Raw genomic sequence first — 26,108 nt, 5'->3', positions numbered from 1 at the left:
TGTGTCCTCAATATTCTTTCGAAATGGCTGACATTTGGTATTTAGTTTTCGTTGGCGGTACGAAACTTTCCCCCTGAAATTTTTCGGTACAGGTCCATACCTTCATCTAGCCCCCATAGAAATTTACCTCCCGATTTTCGGTATTTTTAAGGTTGTGACCTCAATATTCATCTAAAGTGGCTGAAATTTGGTATTTATTATTCGCTGGGGGCATAAAACTTTCCCCAGAAATTTGTTGGTACAGGTCCACGCCTTAATACAGCCCCCATAGAACGGTACCTCCCGATTTCGGTATTTAGCCTTCGTTGGGGTATAAAATTACCCCCTCCCCTAAAATGTTGTTGCTATGGGTCTACGCCTTCATATAGCCCCCAAATAACGGTACATCCCGATTTCCTGTATTTTGAAGTTTATTGCCTCAATATTCATCCGAAGATGCTGAAATTTGGTATTTAGTCCTCATTTGAGGTATAAAACTTTCCATATGAAATTTGTCGGTATAGGTCCACGCCTTCATACAGCCCCCATAGAACGGTACCTCCCGATTTTCGGTATTTTGAAGGTTGTGGCTACAACAACCCACCGAAATGTCTACTCTGGAATTAAACCCCTTTCCGACTGAATTTCGTCGGTATTGGTCCACGTTCCGTTATAGCCCCATTTTCGTAATTGTGAAAGATGTGACGTCAATATCCCACCGAAATGACTGAAATTTGTTATTTAGTCTTTCAAGTGGTTATAAAAAATCCCCCATAGAAGATTACCTCTTGATTTACGGTATTTTTTGGGTTTTAACAACATGATCTTATTGAAATATCGGAAATTTGGTATTTAATCTTGTTGGAGTATCAAAACTTTACGCCAAAAATTTTTCGATATAGATCGACGTTTTGATATAGCCCCCAAAAACCGGTACCTCCCGAATTTCCGTATTTTGAAGGTTAGCGACATTGTTTTACCGAAATTGCTGAAATTTGGTATTAGGTCTTCTTTATAAATAAAAGGAAACAAATTGTTCCATTTTACTTAAATACAACTCGTGGTGGAGGGTATAACAAGTTCGGCCCGGCCGAACTTAAAGCTGTTCTTACTTGTTTTTTTTTCATATAACAATTTTTTGTCATATACTAAGGACTTTCTGCTCCTGCTACAATTTTCTTTTGTTGTTCAAATAATGAAAAGAAAGGAATTCATCTGCATAAGTACTAACAAGTACAAATTAAAATAAAAAACCTTTCAACGACTACCGCTGGTTTTGTCCATTGCAATTTTCAGGATTTTCTTGGCTTTTTTCTTTCTTAAAATTCAACCATCAGCATTTTTCCTCAAACAATGTCGATTTTATGGCCAAATGTTCTCTTTTTTACATAACAATGTCAGGACAATGCATAATATCGGAATATAAAATAAAGGAATTTTCACCCACCAATTGAATGCCACTGGACTCTCAACACCAGTATTAACAACCCCCAGACAAGAATAGCCACCCTCGAAAATTTTGCAGCAACTAAGCGCAGCAGATTTCCTTACTATTTCTATTTAGTTTTCCTTCATTCATATTTTTTTTTTCAATGGAATTGGAATTGTTAAGATGTCAATGAGCTTCTTTTTTAAATGCGTTAACGTTTTCATTTTCTTTGCCTTTCTTCTCTCACCACCATCCATTCGTATGTTGGCTCATTGTCTTTAATCTGATTTTCTTAAATACCGCGCTCGATTACTTTCATTCATATCACTTGCAATCCAACGATACAGGCAGACAATATCCTTACTCTGCTGATAACAACAAATCATGGCTGTAATCTCAGATATATCTAATACGGCACACAAACGAACACACACCAACATGCGTTCGAAGATCTTCCATGCTAAATATTTTGGTTACGAGATGGTTGGTGCGTGTTCTATGCTACGATTGTCATCTTTATTGAATGCATTTCAACCATAAAGATTTAAACATGTACTGATTGCAAAACATTCCAACTCCCTTTCCCCCTCTGAATTACTTTATTATCCATCTACGTATGGGTGTGTGTGTCTGTAGTTCCTGCAAGAGGGGGAAAATGAGGGCATATGTGCTGATTTTATATTGAAGCTGAATTTATAGTTTTATTTATTTCTCAAGTGGCGTACTCATTGAAAATTCAAACATTCATGAATTTTGTGCTGCTATTTTGTGCGATTGCGAATTGCATAGATGTTTGGAAGGTTTTTGTTGTGAACAGTGGTAAAAAAGTACATATAAACATTAAAAAATAAGAAACGCCAACGACAATGATGGGTTTAGCTATAAGAGGAAAATTTTTTCCATACAGAGATCCTGTGGATTCTATAGAAATGAGCTGCTAAGTTCTATAAGAAAACATGAAACATTGAAAACATTGAAAACATTGACTCTTATTGAAAGAAACATGGGTCTTATTAAGTCGTCCATTAGAGGACTGTACCAGAACACACCGTGCATGTAATTGATCATGCCATGTCCAAACTATTGGATGACGTCGAGATAGTAATGTAAACGACTGATTGTGCTATCACGGCATAAATTCTCCTCTTTTCGACATTTGTTAAAGGTTAAATGTCTACATAGCCGACTTAGTTCAGTTCATCCCTCTAAGGATTAACTTTCGCTCAACCATGGAATATTGAAATGCACTATAGGTAATTTGGCATGTTTTTGAGACAAAAATTAATAGCGTAGACTTATGGGCTTTTTATACATTTTTAATGCTTTCTATGAAAAGTAAGATACAGAAATACTTATCACCAATAAACCAACATATTAGGTCTGTTTGGTAACCCTAAAATTTGTAACAATTTGTACAAATTGTTGCTGGAAGTCGTCTGTTAACACAAAAATCCAGCTGATGTTTACCAAGGGGTAAGGCAGGGAAGACTATAGTTTCAGATCTCGCCACAGATCTTCATCAGTTCCCTTGTTTCTTGTTTTTCAACAAGAAACCTTTTATACCCAAGTGTCAATTGCTCGCTCAAATAGATACGTGTGCAAAGAAACACTCTGATCGAGAATTTCTTTGGCACTACCTAAACTCGAGCAACTTCACTTGCAAACAAAACCAAATCTTTCCCACTGCTATGCGTTTAATGCTTTCTTTGCAAACGTAAGATACAGAAATACTTATCACCAATAAACCAACACATTAGGTCTGTCTGGTTACCCTAAAATTTGTAACAATTTGTACAAATTGTTGCTGGAAGTCGTCTGTTAACATGTCTCGAGAGAGACATTTTGACAGTTCTTTTGACTGAGAGTCTGCAAATTCTTGCTGGACAAATTTCTTCTAGCAACCACTTGCTACTCTTCTTCTTCCTGAAAACAATCAATCATATGTTTTAATTATTCAGTGACTTATGTTTGTGCAAATTGAAAACAATTTTATTGTGGAAATGGAAAGCCTAATTGTTTTTTGTTTTTTGGAAACATAGTTGCAAAGTGGAAAATTCCTTTTTGGGTAATTATTTGTATTATTTTTTTTTTTTTTCAAAATAGTCAGGCTTAATCCCATTGTCGTTGTTTTAATATTTTATTAAAACAACTTTAATTTATTAGTGTGAAAAAATTGGCGATGTTTACCAAGGGGTAAGGCAGGGAAGACTATAGTTTCAGATCTCGCCACAGATCTTCATCAGTTCCCTTGTTTCTCAACAAGAAACTTTTTATACCCAAGTGTAAATTGCTCGCTCAAACATATACGTGCGCAAAGAAACACTCTGATCGAGATTTTCTTTGGCACTACCTAAACTCGAGCAACTTCACTTGCAAACAAAACCAAATCTTTCCCACTGCTATGCGTTCGTCGACTCTCAACGAAAAAACACAGAACTAATTTGTTGGTATTGCATACTACAGCAATAAACAACAATTCGACGGTACTCGGTCTCACAATTAGGAGGGTTGGTGTTTTTTTATTTGGGATGACGACTTCTATTTTGTTTTTCAAAATAGTCAGGCTTAATCCCATTGTAGTTGTTTTATTTATTTTTAATAAAATATAACATTTTGCTTGCTTCGCTTCCTTTAATTATTATTATTATTATTATTATTCTCCAATGATCTTCTAGACACTGTTGTTTTCTATAAAAAGTCTTCGCGTACCTTTTTGTCTTCTATTAGAATTTTTGTCTTTTATTAGAATACTAGATGTCTAGATGTTTTCTATAAACCTCTCCTGAGGTCTTCTATAGACAACAGAGGATATCTTGTGGTCTTCCTCTTGGGATTTTTTACAGACACCAGAATATCTTTTTAGTTCTGAAGGCGTTCTGAGTAGTTCTATTGACAACAGAATACAACATGATGTTTCCATAGACAACAGAAAAGCTCTCGATGTGTTCAACTGACACCACAAGACCTCTTGAAGTCTTCATTAGACAACAGATGACGTCTTGAGATCTTCTATAGACAACACAATACCTCTTCTAGACTACAGATAACCTTTTGAGTTATACAATATACAACAGAAGATCTCTTGAGATCTTCTACATACAACTGAAGATCTCTTGAGGTCTTCTACAGAAAACCGAAGACCTCTTGGTCTTTTATTGACAACAGAATACTTCTTAAGGTGTTCTATAGACAACAGAAGATCTCTTGAGGCTTCCTATAGGCAACGAAAAATCTCTTGAGATCTTCTATAGACAACAGAAGACATCTCGAGATCTTCTATAAACAACAAAAGTCCTCTAAGCCATCGTCTTGACTTCTTCTGAAGACAAAAGAAGCCCCTCTTGGAATTTTCTTAAAACACCAGAATACATATTTAGTTCTTCTATAAAAAATAGAAGGCGCTTTGAATAGATCCATTGAAAACAGAATGCTTTTACAGACAACACACAACAGAAGAATTCAGGAGAACGGAATAATTCTTAGCATTGGTCTTGAGTTCTTCTATATACAAAAGAAAACCTCTTGAGGTCATCTACAGACACCAAAAAAACCTTCTTAGTTCTCCTACAGACAACAGAAGACCTCTTGAACTCGTCTCTAGACAACCAAAGACATCTTGATGTCTTCTATAGTCACCACAAGACTTTTTATGGTGTTCTACAGACAACAGAAAATCTCTTGAGTTAATCTAGACAACAAAATACCTTTTGAGGTCATCTATAGATAACAAATGAGCTGTTGAGGTAATCTATAGACAACAGAGGAACTCTTGTGGCCTTCTATATACAACATATGATCACTTGATGTTTCCATAGACAACAGAAGAACTTTTGATGTGTTTAACTAACAACACAAGACCAAGTCTTCTTTAGGCAACTGAAGACCTCTTGAGATCTTCTATAGGCGACAGATGACACCTTGAGACCTTCCTTAGACTAGAAAGGGCTTCTTGAGGTCTTCTATAGACAACAGAAGACCTCTTGAGGTATTCAATAGCCAACAGAAGACCTCTTGAGATCTTCTATAGATTACAATTGACCTATTGGGGTGTTCAATAGACAACAGATGAACTCTTGATGTCTTCTATAGACACCTTAAGACCTCTTGAGATCTTTTATTGACAACAGAAGATCTCTTGAGGTTTTCTTTAAACATCTGCCGACCTCTTGAGGTCTTCTATAGACAACAGAAAACATGTTGAGGTCTTCTATAAACCACAAAATATCATTTAACCACGGTCTTGAGTTATTCTATAAACAAAAGAAGACCACTTAAAATCTTCTACAAACACCAGGTGACCTCTTAAATTCTTCTATAGACAACAGGGCGCGATCTGAATAGCCTCTTGGGGTTTTCTATCGACAACAGGAGAAGTTCTCCGAAGTCTTCTATAGGCTACATCATACCTCTACATGTCACCCATAGAAAACAGAAGAACTCTTGAGCTCTTCTATAGATAACAGGAGATCTATTGAGGTCGTCAATTGACAACAGAAGACCTCTTGATGTCTTTTATAAACAACAGGAGAACAGAGGACCTCTTGATGACTTCTAATAAGAATACCTTAAGATCTTTTAATAAGACTACTTTAAGGAAACCTTATGGACTTCTAAGAGGGCTTTATGGTCTTTTATAAGAATAAGTTTTTGTCTCCTATATGTCAAGCTGGCAATCTTCTAAAAATTCTTTGTAGTCTTTTATAAAAATAATCTCTTTTTCTTCTATAAGAGAAGTTTGTGGTATTCTTCCCAGTTGTCTTCTATAAAAAGATGTTGTGTTCTTCTAAATCGACCATGTGGCCTTCTGTAACTTGATCTTTTTGTCTTCTATAAAAGAAGTTTGCGGTATTCTATAAAAAGAGCCCGTGGTCTTCCATAAGAATAATTAGCGGGTTCCTATTAGAAGTCCCTGTGGTATTGTATAAGAACATGTTGTGGACTTCTATAAGAAGACCTTTTAGTTTTCTGTAAAAATTCTAAAAGAAAAGTTCGTGATCTTCTATAAGAAACCCCTGTAGTCTTTTATAAGAAGTCCTTATGGTCTTCTACCCAGCAAAAATTCGGATTCGTTAGTCATTACAAAGTAATGTAAACAAAAATAACTACTTATGTTACTCCTTACTAAGTTATGAATACGGTGGCACAAAGCGTGTGTGCCCGACTACAAATCAGAGGATTGTGTGTTTACCGCTCACCGCCGACCGGGTACTTTTTGTTAAACAAAACAAAGAACAGTTGGTGGTGCACATGTAGGCGTTTAAACAACCCTAAATGTTCGTACGCGTGGCCTAGTATGTAGTGTGTTCGACTACAAATCAGAAGTTCGCAAGATCAAATCCAGCAGAAGCGGAATAAAATATAATAAAAATATGAAGTGTGTTGAAATTGAAAGCAAATCCCACCATCAATATTCTAAAAATAGAACATATGTTTTAGCTTATTTTTCAACTTCTAGTGGCCATAGAATAACTAGTTATTCTAGTGGTCGTCAAATAACTAGTAATTCAGTGCGACTTTTTTTCTTAAGAATTTGTGGGTTTTTTATTCCTTCAACTAACGACCAAAAACGAGCCTTCGGCGAAATTGCACCCCAATATGTTTGAACGAAACCCGTTTTAGACAATTTGAAGTACAATAGATTTAGCTCCGTCCGTCTTGCTGGCTAGTGATCCGAACCCACACTTGCTCTCGTTATATATTGTTCAAACTTAGATAAACTTATTCCTTGAAATGGCGCACATGACAACTCTCGAAAGGAGTTCCCTATTTGGTCCTAACTTATATTTCTTTCATACACAAATCAAGCTTTAATATGAACTAAATTGGCTTTTAAAAATATATTTGACTTATTAAGAATTCCAAGCGAAATATTACACGTTACACGAGGGCTATACAAAAACGGGAACTAATTTGATCCATTTTCAATATTAAATGCTGTGCTTAAATTACACTCGTGATTAGCGCTGGACAGACGACCTAAAAATAATTCAATATTTGGCATATAATATTGGAATATGAAGTGAAATTATCTCTGAAATTCAGCATTGCTCCTTATCCATTAACATCTACCAGAGACTGTCACATGAAATCACTGTACAACAAATCTTTATTTATTACAGATTGTAAAAAACTACGTCAAAGACGATTTGTAGTAGATGGGGAGGAAGTCATTCTTTGGTTGGTCGGTCACAGCAATTGTAGATGGGGTATGGGCACATTGTTGTTGGTACGGGTATTTTCTTTTGTGCAATCAGGGTTGCAATACAATTCAATCAATTTTAATTGATTCATTTTACGCTTACTCCAGTCAATTGTATGCACATCTATCTGTTCATAAATAACGAGTATTAAAACTTCCCCCCACAAACACACACTTCAGCCGCCCGGCTGACTAAATGCGTTGCGCGACTGACCAAAGCTGTTTCTTTCTTTCAGGGACTAGTAGCTTCGCTACAGATATTAGACATGTGTCATGTTAAATGTGTCTGTGTGTGTGGTTAGAGATGAGCTGTTGATGGTGATGATCATCGTTGGTAGTTTTCTGTTCATTTATTCTGACTAAGTGCTTCTTTTTTTCATCCAACTTGCTTGACACTACTATCATGGGAATATTTGTAGATTTATTTGCCATATCCATGTATCGGAAACGGAAGCGCCCTATTACCATTGTACTGCACACACATAGAATAAATATGCGTGTATGTATTTCACGAATTGATATGTGAGTGCGCTTAAAGTTGTTGACGCGAAAGTATCATCATCGTCATCATCTCCGTAGTCATCAGTTATTATTGGTGTTCTAATTGAAAATGTTATGGGAAGCGATTTTCCCCGAACAGAAGGTCAAGTGTGTTGTTTAAACGAGTTACGCTTTCAGCATCATTTAACTTCAACCTCTATTGCAATGAGGAGTAAGTAATGATTTTGCTTTGCCCTCATAAAAAAGCTGAATCAATAATGAATTCGAAACGCTTCGTTAAGTTCAGCCGAAATATACACATTGGCCGGAAGGTGTATTTGAAAAACAAAAAATGGTGGAATTCTCCAAATAATAACAACCATGGAAAATTTTTTATTGATTTAAGGGCATGAGAAAGCATTGTTTGAATATTTATAAATATACTCAGAACTTGTGCAATATATTTCCTCTTGGCAATTGAAATTGGGTAGAATCGAGTAAGTTACTTAAATGAGGGTACAACTATTGGGTTTTTGTATTTTTTTTTGAGAATTTTGTACAGAAAATATATTTCGCATATTCTATATATTTCACGTTTTTGGTTTACATTTACATTTTTTCCTCAAAGCCTAGAGTTGCTAATTTACTTTTATCCAGGAAAGTATAACTGACTAAATGTTGGTCTACCTTTCATTCTCTGAGAAGGTTTTTTTCCGAGAATTTTCGCTAAAATACTTTAACCCACTATCTCAACCTTAGATCGCATCAACAGCATTGAAGCAATGAAAATAGGGTACAAAAATTCAGTGAACTGGTCTTTTGTTTTAAATCAGTGGAATATTGTGGGAACTTTGCAGGAGTTTGCTAAAATTGGTTAATACAGACCAGAATAGATCTTAAGGATGTAAGTTTAGGGAGGGTGTAAGTTTAGTAACGTCGTAAGTTCAGAATCATCCCTTACCTAAATCATGATCCATTACAAACTACACGGAGAAAATAACACATGTCCCAAATATATTTTGCAGCAAACATATACATATGTATATGTTGGCAACAGTCCCCGACATAACATATGTTTGGGTACTGCAAACAAATGTATGTTTGGGTGCAAACAAATATTTGTTCGGATGAAATACCAAAGCAACATAGACGCATAGCTTAACAGCAAACAAAATTGGAAGAAATATCCGAAATCGGTCCGAAAGTCGGAAGAAAATCCGCCTTCGGATGCGAGTTGACGCGTTTTTCGGACCGAATACGCTCCGAGCTGTGATGAACTATCGTATGAATTGATTATGGATTATCGTATGAATTTCTAAGGTCGGGAAATAAACATTCGGAGAGATGTTTTTTTTTTTGTATTTTCAAAAATGTTCATACCAAACAGCTAATTCATGAAAAATTAAAGACTTTGTAAGTCCCGGTCCACACTAGAGAGAATTTCATTAAAAAATATCATGAAATTAGGCGTTCTTAGATCGAATTCCTCACTTCAGAAGACGGTCAGACTCGTCGGAAAAAAACTTCCGACTTTAAGCTGACGCGTCGGACGTTGTGTTTGCAGGCCAAAATTCCAAATACAACAGGCCAACCCATACTAATAAAAATATATTTAGTTATACCCACCACACCATTGCTATCGAAAGCAATATCGTTTTCCAATATTTCTCGATAGTTTTGCGGATAATTTATTCGAGAACGACAAACGAGAATGAATTGAAAACGATTCATTCGTCGCTCATTTTGTGGCAGGAAAACCTTCTATTTCATATATCGGTAATAATATTATTAGCAAATGAAGGCCACATAGAATGAAGGTATAGATTGTCGTTTTGATATAGCCTTCATGGAACGGAACCTGTTGTTACGCTGCTGTTGTTACGATTTATTTACTCACAAGCAGTCATTTTTTTCTGTAACAGTTAACCAACCTAGCAAGCGAAGAGGAAAAGAAAAAATGGTATGAATTATTTTTTTTTTGTTTTTGCGAGTAGGACAGATAGAATTTTTTCTTCTGTTTCCCCAAGGCAGTCGTTGAGTAAAGACGGTAAAGTGAGTGAATAAATCAGTGTTTTGTGTTTTCTTAAAGAAATTGTGATTTTTAGTAAATCAAACGCCCCATACATTTTATAATTGGAAATTTTATAAATGAATCAAAAAGGTGAATGTTTATAAATGAATCAAAAAATGTTCATACCAAACAGCTAATTCATGAAAAATTAAAGACTTTGTAGGTCCCGGTCCACACTAGAGAGAATTTCATTAAAAAATATCATGAAATTAGGCGTTCTTAGATCGAATTCCTCACTTCAGAAGACGGTCAGACTCGTCGGAAAAAAACTTCCGACTTTAAGCTGACGCGTCGGACGTTGTGTTTGCAGGCCAAAATTCCAAATACAACAGGCCAACCCATACTAATAACAAGTAAGAAAAGCGTTAAGTTCGGTCGGGCCGAACTTTTTATACCCTCCACCACAAATTTCAGCCATTTCGGTGGATTAATGTGGCCACAACCTTCAAAATACCGAAATTCGGAAGGTACCGTTCTATGGGGGCTATATGATGGCGGGGACCTATATCTACAAATTTCAGGGGGAAAGTTTTATAAGCCTAAAGAAGACTAAATACCAAATTTCGGCCATCTCGGTGTGATAATGAGGCTAAAACGTTCAAAATATCGAAAATCGGGAGATATTGTATTATGGGGGCTATATCAACACGTGGACCTATATAAACATTTTATGGTAGAAATGTTTCTTAGCCTCTGGAAACACAAAATACAAAGTTACAACCGATTCATTGGTCAAATGGGTCTAATAGATTCAAAATATATTAAAATGACGCGTACTTTATAAGGGGTCTTATGTGGGGACTATACCAAAACGTGGACCTATATAACCCAACTTTGGTAGGATTGTTTTCTGCCCTCTGAAGACACAAAATACCAAATTACAACCAATTCTGTGGACAAATGGGTCTAATACATTCAAAATATATTAAAATGACGCGTATTTTCTATGGGGCCTTATATGGGGGCTATACCAAAACGTGGACCTATATAACCCAACTTTGGTAGGAATATTTTTTGGCCTCTGGAGACACAAAGTACCAAATTACAACCAATTCGGTGGTAAAATGGGCCAAATATCTTAAAAATTCCTTAAAACGACGACGCGTCACGCGTCATTTTGTATGGGGGCTATACGAAAGCGTGGACCTACATAGCCCGCTTTCAATACCAAAAGTCCTACGTAAATATTACATATTTTCCCAAAATTTCATCAACCTACGTCAATCCGTTCGGACGCTAGAGTGATTTCCACAGACGGACAGACGGACAGACAGACAGACGGACGGACATGGCTATATCGATGTAGAATTGCACGCTGATCAAGAATATATATACTTTGTGGGGTCTACAATGATTATTTCGAGTAGTTACAAACGTAGTGACAAACTTAATATACCCCCATCCTATGGTGGAGGGTATAAAAATATATTTAGTTATACCCACCACACCATTGCTATCGAAAACAATATCGTTTTCCAATATTTCTCGATAGTTTTGCGGATAATTTATTCGAGAACGACAAACGAGAATGAATTGAAAACGATTCATTCGTCGCTCATTTTGTGGCAGGAAAACCTTCTATTTCATATATCGGTAATAATATTATTAGCAAATGAAGGCCACATAGAATGAAGGTATAGATTGTCGTTTTGATATAGCCTTCATGGAACGGAACCTGTTGTTACGCTGCTGTTGTTACGATTTATTTACTCACAAGCAGTCATTTTTTTCTGTAACAGTTAACCAACCTAGCAAGCGAAGAGGAAAAGAAAAAATGGTATGAATTATTTTTTTTTTTTGTTTTTGCGAGTAGGACAGATAGAATTTTTTCTTCTGTTTCCCCAAGGCAGTCGTTGAGTAAAGACGGTAAAGTGAGTGAATAAATCAGTGTTTTGTGTTTTCTTAAAGAAATTGTGATTTTTAGTAAATCAAACGCCCCATACATTTTATAATTGGAAATTTTATAAATGAATCAAAAAGGTGAATGGAAATATGTTATAGGACAAGGAGGAGATCACATTTAATATTGGTAATAACATTAATACATTTTTCATATACACCCACGTCAGTAGAATAGAACACCTAAATTTCTTTTAATGTTAGCTTATTTATCCCGAAGCGAATGAATCTACGTTTTTAATCTTGTAGGGATTTAAAGCGTATGGTGTTCCGTATCAAACACAGAAAAAGTTATGTTTCTAGCTTTTCGCGAAATGATTTTCTGATAATTTTTCCGATAGTACTATGAAAAATAGGCATTTATTTTCGGTCATCAGGATAGAACAGTCATTTTATTTTCGCGAATTTTGGAGATATTAACGCCGAATTTTCTTTCAGTCGATAAAGCGAGGCTTTCTAATAATTTTTCACCAATAAAACCATAAAAATAATTCCACGGACGCCGAAATAACAGCGTAAACGGGTTTAAATTGACAGATAATTGAAACATCTCGGAATATCAATAAGAGTCGCGCAGCTATGTCATATAACTTCACAATAAGATAGAATATGACACAGACAACCTCGACGCATCCGGCGATAAAAAAATTATCATATTGACGAACTTCGATAAAATTATTTGATCACAAAGTAAAAATACAACTGATAAAATATTTCACATACTGACTAAAATATTTATCGATTTTTTATATTGACCAGATAAAATGGAATATTTGGAATATTTTGATAAATATTTTTGTCAATATGTGAAATATTTTATCAGTTGTAATTTTACTTTGTGATCAAATAATTTTATCGGAATTAGTCAATATGAAAATTTGTTTATCGCCGGAAAATCGATACATTTTTGATTGAATCTTTGAATTTTTTTATCAAATTTTTTCTGTGTATGAAAAACGTCAAAATTTCTTATAAAAACCTTGATGTTTTATTTAATAAAATGATTTTTCCGCGAATAAGTCTGCCGTTTAAAGGTTTGGACATGTGCTCCACATTTAGAAGAAGATACTCTGATATGAAAACATCCGCTATTTTAATACACTGCATATATTTGAAATATTTATTACAATATAAAAACCGGGCTAAATCTAAACTTTTTTGCATTTATCAGGCCTTTATCTCAGAAACGAATAGGAATTTGGCGTTGCTGTCTTTACCAATATTGTAGCCATAAACTAGTAGAATTTATCTTAAAAAAAAAAAAAACAACACATAAGAAAAACTACATTTAGGGCATCAAAATCTTTAAAATACAGAACATTTTACATAATTGCTGAAATTCTGGTCAGTATCGGCTAAACTGTTGGGAGTTGAACCAAGTAACCTTTTGAAAAAATCTTCCAAATAAAATTTTCAACAATTCTTTAGAACATTCTGAAACTCTAAAATGCTCACTTCATGTTGTTTCAGCGATATTTTGCATCATATCTTTTACAACACGCATTTCAAACACAGTTCACACCAACAGTTTATTCTCGCATTTCGGATTTCACTACATTATTGACATTTGTATTAAATCGTCGTTCAAAAATGTACTGAAAACAATGGCATAGAGGGATTTTACAACAATGACATTTTCTGAAGAATTGTGTATTACATTCCAGTGAATATTTTTCCAAAAGAAAATGTTCAGAAAAAATTAACGGTTTTGGAGATACGGTCCGAAATGTATAAAAATTGTGGAATTTGTGCATATATTTTGAGATTTGAGGCAATAAATGTAGTTTTTCGAGTTAATTATTTCTCCAAATATTTTATTCTTGTCCTTATCTACAAATTCGCTTCAAAGGTCAGAAGAAGATTCGCATTGGTTTTAGAGATATAGCCCCAAATTTCTGTAAAAACTCAATATTTAACCATGTTTAGATGGGGCCATAAAATTCGAGCTGGATCTGACACAACAAAACCAAACTAGGGTTTCGTGTCGTTTGGGTCTGTACTTTCAAAAAATCCTCAGTTGGAATTGTTTGCACAAGAACACCTTAAAATGTTGCACAGTGAAATACGCGTGGATATTCCAATTTCCGATATATAGAATATTATTTCCATGCCGTATATTTCTGCTTCTGTTAACATATTCCAAGAAGAGAACTTGATAATAAAACTAAATCATCTGAGCTTTAAATTAATACAAAATTTGGCATTTATTTTAAAATATCAGAGTTATTGTAAGAGGCGATAAAATATCACAATTTTGATATTTTGAAGTATTTACTTTAATGACAAATTCTTCTGCTTCTATTTGGTATTTAAAGACATGTAAAATGCTAATCAAGAACACCAGCAAAGCTTTCAATCAGTACCAGATGTCGACAGTAGTCAAATATAAAATTGATTATTAATCATTTTGGTTCAGTTCGCCTTAAGTCATTGGGATAAAAGCAGATAGGTGAAAACTTTAGTATGTACCTAAATGAAATGTTTACGAGTGAGAAGCTTATGCTTGTAGTGGTGTAGGGTATCACATAGTCGGCTTCGTCCCGATTATAACCTTTGCTCTTCTTGTATTTGGAATTTTGTATGTATATACGCATTGTTGCTTTTGTGTTTGGTATTTCTACGCATTTCAGTGAAAGAAAAACCACCACCATTTATAAATGTGTGTATGTTTTAGTAGAATTTGGGTTTGAATTTATATTTCATTTAAACATATATATGTTTGGACCCAAACCTATATTTGTTTGCACCCAAACAAATATTTCTTGGCACCCCAAACAAATATTTGTTAGCACCCAAACATATATTTGTTTGAAGGACCCATACATGTTTGGGACTGTTGCAAACATATATATGTTTGCTGTACAATATGTTTGGGACATATGTTAGAGAGGCCTTTTTTCCTCCGCGTAGGCACCATTTAAAGTTTTTTAAGTTTTTTTTCTACCGAATTAGTTGTTAATTGAAATATTATGTTCCCAAAAGATTTAAACTCTCCGTATATATCCTGGTTTAAATCTAGCCGTTATTGCCAAATTTTGTGTATTTCAAGGGGTTTTTTTGTCAAATTTTCGAACCGAGATTGCTGTAATTTAATATTTTGTGTTGCCAGGAGTTCAAAAGCTCAATTCGTAAAATTTTAAATATTGATCCATGTTTTGGAAAGGACTACGATGACGTCCCGTATGAGCCCTTTGAAGGGAGTATTATCACTTGGGATATACTACTCCAGCAATAAGAGGAAGAGCTTAGTACTTTTTTAAACGAAAGGAAACTAATTATTCTTATTCACTTCAATACAGGGGATACACATTTCGAACTTACATCCAATACCGTCTTCAAAAAGTTGACCACCTTTGTTACTTCGACATTTTTATCACAATTATCTGTAATTTTTCATAAATTAATACAAAAAATTCTAGTTTTCCCGGTTCATATTCACACGTATAAATGAGAAATGTCATACCTTAACCTTAGACAGGCTTAAATTGTAAGGAGCTGGCACCATTTGTTTTTAATAAGGATCACGTATTTTGTCATAGAACAACTAATATTAGCTTTTTTAGCAATATCCATCCAAAATTTACCATTAATGTTCATTTCTTGAACAATATTGGTTAGTTTTGTAAAACATTTACTATATTTTTAATCAATTCAATTTTTGAGAAATGTCAACGTTAAGTTTACTTTATTTTATGTTTCTGAACACCAGAGGACTCCGCAAGGATATTCAAGACACACTTTACCTAGAAAAATCCTTAAAAAAAAAAAGCAAAAATGTAGTGCCTTAAGGTGTTCGAATATGAATTTTAAATATTCTCTATCCAATAAATTAGAGCACTTGTTTCTACCATATCTGCCATAAATAACGATTTTAGTAATTTTTGAATGGTGTTCGAATATGAGCTTTGCATACAGTATATATTTTTGAAAAAATTGCAGGATTTTTTTGTATTTAATATTTTAATGAAATTTTTGATGTCCCTGTTATCCTTGATTGCAATAAATGAAAGTTATTATATAAAGCCAATATTCTCCTTTTTAATATGACACCAACCAGGCAACTGCCAGGTTACACCCATGGAAGAAAGTGATTAGGTAAAGGGCCAATCTTTTGGATGATGATCGGAAAATGTTTATCAACTTTTTATGTGCAATTCAAATTTTTGGTCCAAATTTTAATTTCTAGGGAACATATGTAGTCGAATTAATTGCAATTAATATATTGTTCACAAACCACCTGAACTTTAACCTAAAGTACATGTAACTTCGAATAAAATTTATTTATAGGATATATCAGCCATCCTATAAATAAATTTATCCTGTATGTGGAACTAGAAAGTTTCTAACATATGTACTTGGACGTTTCCTGAAGGAATAACTTTTTACAAAATTATATTTATATAAATGCCCAAAGGCAGTGGTGTATTATATCGAACTGTTGGTCATGTCCGACTACAGCCCTTTCTTACTTATTTTGTTTGTAAGTGACTATATTTGTTTTGGATTCTAAGTAAGATTTTCTGAATTTTTTTTATTTAAATATGCGAATATTATTCTAGCTTAAATTTATGGATTGGTTCCATGCGATCCCATGGTTAAACTGCACTGTGGCGGCACTTACAAAGAAAGGTGTGTCAAAAATACTTCTATGTATGTACAGTGAGTCAATTAAGTATTTTGCTTCCTTAGAAAATTGAAAAAATTTCAATAAATTCGTTTAAAACCATCAAATTAGTGGTCAAAAAGTAGAATATTTGTATGTAGTATGTTTGTGGATATTTTAGTATCCAATATCTGCAAGAACCGCTGCGAAAGGCTTGATGGTCTTCTAGATATTGACAAAAATCTATAACAACACAAAATATTTCACTTCAAAAAAGTATTTTGCCTTTTACATATTTTTTGAGAAAAATACATTTTTGTTACACGCTAACGATTTTTATAGTAACCGTTGGAGATTATCATATTATTTTTTACGCTTTTCTACATTAATTTCTTTGACAATATGTTTTATTAGTTTTGGTCATTACAGACATTAATCTCTAAGAAAATCAGTGAAAAATGATTCGCCGCTACCTTCAAATCCTAACAAAAGCGTAAAAAATAAATAAAAAGCTAAGATGCATCGCAAATAGTGAAAGAAATTACAGTTTGGAACTATGAAAATCAAGAACAGAGGCAAAAAATTATTTAAAAAATAGCGAAGATCCTTCCTGACCGCTTCCAAAAATTAATCGTGTCTTCAATATTAATCTCGGAACCAACGCCTTGCATAAAGTGCCGACAAGGTTCCAAAATCCAGAGATATTGATGGTTATGTAGCAAATAAAACATTAGAAAATAATTTGAAAATATAGGGAAACAATCATCCCTTTCCAAGACCTCTGAAGATATAAAATTGGATTTTAAAAATGGTGCGGTTTAGTGGCGAAGGTATTTAAATATATTTGCTTCGAATGACCCTCACATGTTGCGGGAAAATATCAATAAAGAGTGATCTATTTTGTCTTATTTATTAAAAAATAATATGGTTTTTTCTTGCCATAATACCGTAAATATCTTTGGATTTTGGAACCTTGTGGACACTTCATCAAAGACATTGGTTCCGAGATTAATATTGAAGACACGATTAATTTTTGGAAGCGGTCAGGAAGGATTTTCGCGATTTTTTAAATAATTTTTTGCCTCTGTTCTTGATTTTCATAGTTCCAAATTGTAATTTCTTTCACTATTTGCGATGCATCTTAGCTTTTTATTTATTTTTTACGCTTTTGTTAGGATTAGAAGGTAGCGGCGAATCATTTTTCACTGATTTTCTTAGAGATTAATGTCGGTAATGACCAAAACTAATAAAACATATTGTCAAAGAAATTAATGTAGAAAAATTGGAGAAAATAACCGCGAAAACATGTCGCAAGGTGGTGGAACTGGTGCCGAAACAGTTGTATAATGTGATAATCTCCATCGGTTACTATAAAAATCTTTAGCGTGTAACAGAAATGTCTTTTTCTCAAAAAATATGTAAAAGGCAAAATACTTTTTTGAGGTAAAATATTTTGTGTTGTTATAGATTTTTTCAATATCTAGAAGACCATCAACCTTTCGGAGCGGTTCTTGTAGATATTGGATACAAAACTATCCACAATCATACTACATACAAATATTCGACTTTTTGACCACTAATTTGATGGTTTCAAACGAATTTATTGAAATTTTTTCAATTTTCTAAAGAGGCAAAATACTTAATTGACTCACTGTATATAATATAGAATATAGTGATAGTATATCTATATAATATAGTTAGTGGTAATATAGTAATCTAAAACACTCTAACAAAAATATTGCAGTCATAGGGCCACGTTTTCGCGCACATTACTTAATCGAATTTGCTGTAATCCGTTACCAGCGGCTGGATTCTCGTTCTATGAAAACTTGAAATGAAAAATATTTCCTTTATATTTTTTTTTCATTTGACAGTTTTTTCCTTTATAAAAGTTTTCATTTCAAATAGAACAAGAATTGAGCCCCAGGAGTTCTTATTGCATAGTATAGGTTTTAATAATGAACTCAGAGTTCTGAACACAACCTTATAAAGAAATGTGATATCGGCCCACTTTTGACCACAGTCTCCACATAGGGTTACCATCCATTTTTCGGTAATTTATAAGATACAAACACATTTTTCCGCAGAATTACTTGAAATATGTGTTTTTGGTTCTCAGTGCGGGAAAAATCTCCAAGTTTTGGCGTTGTCCAACATTAGGCAGTCCCAAAAAAAGAAAAAAAATATTTATTAAAGTGAATATTCACCAACTTTTTCTTTTTTATACCTCCAACATAATATGGAGGGTATAATTAAATTTGTCATTCCGTTTGTAACACATCGAAATATTCATCGAAGAAACCTATAAAGTATATACATATATTCGTGATCAGGGTAAAATTATAAGTCGATATAACCGTGCCCGTCTGTCCGTCCGTCTGTTGAAATCAAGATACAGCTCGAAATTTTTAGGATAGAGCTTTGTAATTTTGTATAAAAGTTTCTATTACTCCTAGGATGTTTGGTATTGCAAATGGGCTATATCGGTCCACGTTTTGATATAGACTCCGTAGAACAGCACCTCCCAATTTTCGGTATTTTGAAGGTTGTGGCCACAATAATCCACCGAAATGATTGAAATTTACTAGTTAGTCTTTCCACATGTAATTGTATAGGCCCGATCCTTTATAAAGCCCCCATACAACTGTACCCAACGATTATCTGTATATTGAAGGTTGTGGTTTCATTAACACACCGAAATTTTGTATTTAGGGGTATAAAACTTCTCACATGAAATTTGTCGGTGTAGGTCCACGCCTTCATATAGCCCCCATAGAAAAGTACCTCCCGATTTTCGGCATTTTGAAGGTTGTGTCCTCATGGCTGAAATTTGGTATGTAGTCTTCATTTGGGGTACTAAACTTTCCATATTACATTTGTCGGTATAGGTCCACGTCTTCATATAGCCTCCATAGGACGGTACCTCTAGATTTTCGGTATTTTGAATGTTGTGGCCTCAATATTCCTCCGAAATGGCTGAAATTTGGTATTTAGTCTTCATTTGGGGTATAAAACTTTCCATATGAAATTTGTCGTTTTGGTATTTAGTCTTCATTGGGTGTATTCAACTTTCCCCTCTAAATTTGTTGGCATAGTCCACGCCTTCATATTTCCCCCATAGAACTGTACCTCCCGATTTTCGGTATTTTAAAGGTTGTGGCTTCAATAATATTCCACCGAAATTGCTTAAATTTGGTATTTAGTCTTCGTTGGTAGTATAAAACTTTCCGAAATTTGTCCGGACAGGTCCACGCCTTCATATAGCGACCATAGATCGGTACCTTCCGAATTTTGGTAATTTGAAAGTTAGCCACATTGTTTTACCGAAATTGCTGGAATTTGATATTTAATCTTCCTCATAAACGAAATGAAACTTATTTTCAGTTTTACTTTAATGCAACTCGTGGTGGAGGGTATAACAAGTTCGGCCGGGCCGATCTTAACGCCGTTCTTAGCAAAAATAAGTCTAGTTTTGAAAAATTTGGAATGTTTAGAAACAATTTGCATCTTTAAATTCTTATAATAATAACGGGGGTTATCATGAATGAAAATTCCCCATGAGTTTCGTCTTTCCGCTTTTGCAACTTAAGGGAGAAAGTGAAAAAATTCACGGGGAATTGCCGTTCATGATAACCCCCAACATGAATTTTTCGATTTTTTCCTCTATGCACTGACATATCAGAAAACTTTCTTCAACTAATCCCCTAGTCCTAAATACAACAATTTCCACATTTTCGACATAAAAATACTTCCATCTAATATTTTCATATAAGGTTATCTGGCAGTCGATCCTCATAACCATTTTCACCATTCATGAATGACCTACTCAATATCAAATTGAAACAATAAATAACTTGCCAATGTGTTGAACTAAAATAGGAATCCAAAAAATAGATGAACTCAACCAACACAACAATAAATAGTATTCCCCATTTTCTATTATCCCCACCAAATAATAATTATTTTGAAATGAAAACAACAAGAATTTTGTTTAACTCAAAATTTTAATAAATTTTATTATTCACATTTGTTTTTTGTTTTTCTTATTTTTTGTTTGTTTTTAAATTAACAAATACAAGAATGCTTAGTTTAACTAAAAATGCATTTAATCCATAGTTTAATAAGTTTTTGTTTCTTCATTTAATAGCGTTTCTAAGGTTTTCAGGGTTCTTATGTTCGTAATTCGATTTTAGTTTTTTTGTTTTTGTTTTGTTTTTACAAATACATCACTTTTTTGTTTGTATAGATGCCTTAAAACTAAGTTACATATATAAGGAAAGAGAGATAGATAGAGTAGATAGCGATAAGAGAGATAGATAGCGAAATTGTAAGTATGGATGTGGCTGTTTGTGTGTGTTGTTGGGAGTATGGTGGGTGTGAGGTGGTATGGCGGACGTGCTGCTAATTTAACTTACCACCACTATACTCCAACGTTTACAGAGTTTACGTAAAGCCCTTTTACAGCATCACGGTTTTATTTTCCAAAAGTTCTTTTTTGGTTTTGCACCCGTCGCTGAGGAATCTGAAGCGGAACGACCCGACGCCCTTTGAATGTCGGCACAGCACCGATTATAGTGAAAAGGTGATGCTGGCGACGTGACAGCTGTTCCACAGCTACCCAGTGAGGTCATCATTGCAATACCCTGATCCTCGGAAGTGCTACTTTTGGAAGTCGATGAACCGGATGCCGTTGATGATCGACAACTACGCATGTTGTGGGGTAAAGTGGTGGGATGTTGTTGTTGGGGCTGCTGTTGTTGTTGCAGTTGGGCTTGATGCTGATGATGCAGCTGCACCTGATGGTGATGCATGGTGTGATGAGGATGATGATTGGGTGTATGGCCGGATTTGTAGTAACGCAGGCTTTCATTGTAACTGGCACCACTACTGCTGCCACTGCCACTGAAGCCGCTATCCAAATCGCCTTCATCGAATTCGGGATTTATACACGACAGATGGGCATGATCTTTCAGTTCGATTGAGTTAAAAGTCGAGGAAAGATTTTCTAGGCTGGCGTGAGACAAGGTACGCGGCTGCGAAGAAGACACTGTGGACGATGAGGTGGATGCGGCACCGCCCAATAAACCACCTCTTCGAGGTTTTTGGGCTGTTGATGTGGGTGTGGCGGCCAGGACGGCTGCTGTATTCGTACTAACCGCACTGGCTTCTGGCACTTCAACATTGGGGCTAACATCGGGTGGTGTTTCGGGCATAATCAGGGCCTCCAACGAAAGGTTTAGTTCATCCAAAACCCTAAAATGGTTATGCTGAACTCGTCGTATCTCTTCAATAACATTGGACTTGACAATACGATTGTCGGATAGGACTTTACGTATTTTCTGATCATTAACTTCTTCGTAGAGATTTTCCGTTGTGCCATAACGTGTGGTATAATTGTGACGTTCCTCGGCTCCACTTGGCGACGATGAAGTTGAGGGTGGGTTTTTAGGTTTCGAACGAAAACTTCGTGCCAATAGAGCACGTATTGAATTGCGGGTAGGGCTTTTTGAGGGTCCACCAGCAGCACCGGAACCACCGCCACCACAAGCGGTTGCACCAGCTGCTTGGGTAATTGGAGCTGGCATAATGGCAGCAGCACCCGCAACAGCTTCTTCTTTTTGTGGTATATTCGTATGACACTTAATAGCACCAGGTTCATAGTAAGCGTACGAATAAACATGATTATAGGGTGTTGACTGTGATCCCGTGGCAGTGGCGGCAGTGGCACCTTGAAATGTTTGTGAGGGAGCGGGTGAAATTTGATGTTGTGAATGATGCGATGGCGTTGACGATGGTGTTACGACACTAGCGGCAAAACCATATTCCAGCGATGATGTTGAGGAGGACGAATGATGCTGGGTTGGTTCAAAACGTTCCATTGTGGCGGCTATGTTGTTGCGAGACCATTTCACCTGGAAAACGAAAGAGGAGGAAAGGTGATTAAATAAATAATTTAATTAAATTGGTTGTAAAAATTTTATTTGGATTTAAAAAAATGTCACCACTAAAAATTATAGACATAGGTCCAGGTTTGGGTTTGGGTATAGCCCCCATATAACGGTAACGCCGATTTCTTGAGCAAACATCCCTGAAGTTCTAAAAAACCCCTATGGTACCATATGTAGTGGCTGGAGATCCATTCTTTTTAGTATCTCCTCCGCAAAACTTTTGATATTAAATCCTAATCAACATTTTTGTCAGTTCAAACGCCCAAAATTCTTAAAACTCCCTAAATACATGCGTTTTTTGGAAAAAAAATTGTTTCAATATACACAGGCTGAGGGTATATCTCTGTCGGCAAAGCCGACTGATACTTTTTTACTTGTTTTTTGTATATTCCCCATATAAAGGTACCAACAGATTGTTTAATTTTTACATAAATTTTTCAACCAAATTTCGGCATTTGGGGTATGCGTGGTCGAACAATTTTTGCACCTAACAGGAAACTAATTATTCCATTTTAGTTCAGAATATTTTATGGTGGAGGGTGTACAAATTTCGAGCCATCCGAACTTAACGCTTTTTACTCCATGGAATTCTATTCAATATTGCATATTCCCCTTACCTGATGTTCAACATCCATTTTGTGATTACTGCGACGGCTGTGACCTCTCCTTCGTCGTTCCGCAAACGCTTCCCCGGTGCACAAACCATTCTTCCCATGAGTCAACAGCAGTTCACTACTAATGCCATGACCAATGCCATTCGATGAGCCCGGCTGAGGTGGCATACAAAATTCAATGGTATCCGATTCATCGGGAAATATCAAATCACCACGATGGTGGCCCAGACTGCCAGCACCTACCGCTGATATCATACCACTTGTCATGGTATTAGAATTGACCATATGTTGACCGCGGGATGAGGAGGCTGAACGTTTTTTCATGCTAGCTGTGGCACTCATATTTCGTCCCGAATGACGTCCAGCCATTGAATGAAAATGATTGGCAGCCATTTGTTGTTGATGATGCTGCTGTTGCAGATGATGCTGCTGCTGTTGCATAGCATGTTGTTGCATGGCCTGCTGCTGATGCATATGTACAGGGGCTACCTGATCCTGACTATGAGGATAATCTGTGGGTGGTGTAAATCCGCTAAAAGGTGGTGAGGATGGGCGCGATTGAAATTTGGGCGCACTACCTGTTAACATGGCGTTATGATGCATTGCCATGTTAGCCAGTTTGAAGGAGTTGCTGTGTTACACAGCTCAGCAGGATTTAGAGATGACGAAATAAAATATGTTGTTGTTTTTTTTTTTCGTTGTGTATGGTTTGTGGTGACGTTTGAAACAATGATTTATATCGCAAAACCACTTGACATTATTTTGGTAGAGTGGTGGTATTGAATGTCAAGTGTGTTGGATTTCCTATTTATGTCCTTCTCGGTGTTCGATGTTGCATTCATACAAACTCCAAACCACTTGTAATTTAAACTGTAAAGAAAAAAGATGAAGAAAAATAAATTAGAAACAATTGGTTTATGTTTTATAAACAAGAATTTATTGTAAGGCCTAAGGTCTTCTACATGTGTTCTAGCGGGAGAAGGAAGCCTAAAGGTTTAATTTTGTTTCGGCATAGCCACTTAAAGTTCTTATCATAATGTGTTTCATATGTTCATGTTTTCTCTAGGATTTTCTTCTGTTATGTATATTATTACAAAATATGTATGTATGTACATACATACCCATGTTTGTATACAATAATACATGTGCTTATCTTGTTTGTCAGATTTTCTTGAGCCTTGTCAATATAGTTTGTTATTAAAAAAACACCATGGGAATTTTTTTATTATTACTATTTAAATTCTTCTCAAATGTGAGAATAGTTTATGAAGTTTTTTTTTTGGAAAATATTGCCAGGGATGGTAATGTGAGAGATTGATTTGGATTTACAACGGAGAAAAAACAGGCCAATTGTAAAAAAGCCAAACTTCCCAGCAAAAATATCCATACGAAACACCTTACTAACACATTATTTGATTTTAATAAGGGCATGTCGCGCGATATAAGTCGTTATTTTTTTTGGCTACTAAAATAATAAGTATTTAACTAATTATTTTAGTGTTAAAAAATAACCCCATATTTGGCGCCGCATTCCCTATATTAAAATAATGGGTTAGTAAGGGGTTTTGTAATTTGTATTTTTGCTGAGTTTCAAGACGTAAGTATTTTTAATATAACATATCTAGTCAAAAACAGTTATTTTAACAAGGGCATGCCGCACTAACAATCTATTCTATGGCCACTAAGAAATAACCCATTATTTTTTAGCTTAATGGTAATTCAAAAATTAACTTACATAATTTACATAACTTTGTAATGAGTTATTCCGCTTATGTGGCTTTCAAATTTTTCTTGGGTTTCTAAACAATGTCGAAATGTATGTCAAAAATATATTTCCATCTATCAACTCTAGTCGTAAATTATTCTTGTGGCAATTTTCCTTTATTATCTTTGTTTTGCAAGTGACAAATGTCAATACACATACATACATCTTTTCACACACACACACATCTCTATACATAACAAAAAGGAAAAAGTGTTAAATTTTTAATTGACTTACGCTTCAGTTGTTTGAATACTTTTTGATATAAACAAATAAATTTACATAAAATATATACAATAAACTTCTTGCTGCTAAACGAAACAAGAGACGAACTAAGATTTACTTGAACATCATCCCATGTATAAATATATTGACAGTTTCAAGAATTGTTGACATGAAAATATTTTTCTTCTAGGAAAAATTTACATATGAGATTAATTTTTGAAGATTATAAAGTTTTATCGAAATGAAAATATAAACATAACAACAAGTTTATGAAATGAAGAATAAATTATTCATAGGCAGGTAGGTAATAAAAAAACCGAGTGATTTTCCATAATTAAAGGACAATATTGAGAATGGTAGGTGGTAGAGATGATTTAGATTTTTATTTATTGGCAGTCAAGATTGCACATAAAGGTATGCATATTAGGGTGATGACTTTTTTACTAACTCATATCCCTCTAACATATTTTGAAGAGTTTTTATTAAAGTTGAAATAAAATCTTACATATACGGCGGTTCATAAAAAATCTTCCGCACGAAAAACTTTTAAATTATTTCTTTTAAATAATTTGTTCATCGAATCACCTAATATGTAAGATTTTATATAATATTAGGTAGAACTCATCAAAATACGAGACAGAGTAACGAGGCAATATAAAAGTCATCACTCCAGAAGACAAATATAATTGAAAGTTTATTTATTTTAAAATTGGATATTTTAATGATCATTAAGATTAGATAAAATCTTACATATAAGATGATCCGATAAAAAAAACTTCCCACACAAAATAAGTTAAAAACAAGTAAAAAAGCATTAAGTTCGGCCGGGCCGAACTTTTCATACCCTCCACCATAAAATATTCATTCCTGTCCCCAACTTTAACTGAGTACGTTAAAAT

General features: G+C 34.7%; 1 protein-coding gene across 1 annotated transcript in view; it reads right to left on the bottom strand.

The window, feature by feature from the left end:
• Positions 1–20,645: 20,645 nt before the first annotated feature.
• LOC141397123 (uncharacterized) overlaps positions 20,646–26,108 on the bottom strand; it is a 66,196-nt gene continuing 60,733 nt past the window's right edge. The window contains exons 3-4 of the mRNA XM_073973046.1: positions 23,226–24,092; positions 20,646–22,572 (exon numbers count right to left, since the gene is read on the bottom strand). Of these exons, the coding sequence (XP_073829147.1) occupies positions 21,127–22,572; positions 23,226–23,831 (2,052 nt within the window). The 5' untranslated portion in view covers positions 23,832–24,092 and the 3' untranslated portion in view covers positions 20,646–21,126. The remainder of the gene's footprint in view (positions 22,573–23,225; positions 24,093–26,108) is intronic.

Source organism: Musca autumnalis, unplaced genomic scaffold, assembly GCF_047663935.1.
Source record: "Musca autumnalis isolate F117 unplaced genomic scaffold, ASM4766393v1 scaffold_3, whole genome shotgun sequence".
In the NCBI taxonomy this organism is placed as follows: domain Eukaryota; kingdom Metazoa; phylum Arthropoda; class Insecta; order Diptera; family Muscidae; genus Musca; species Musca autumnalis.
This window is presented reverse-complemented; position numbering and strand designations above follow the sequence as displayed.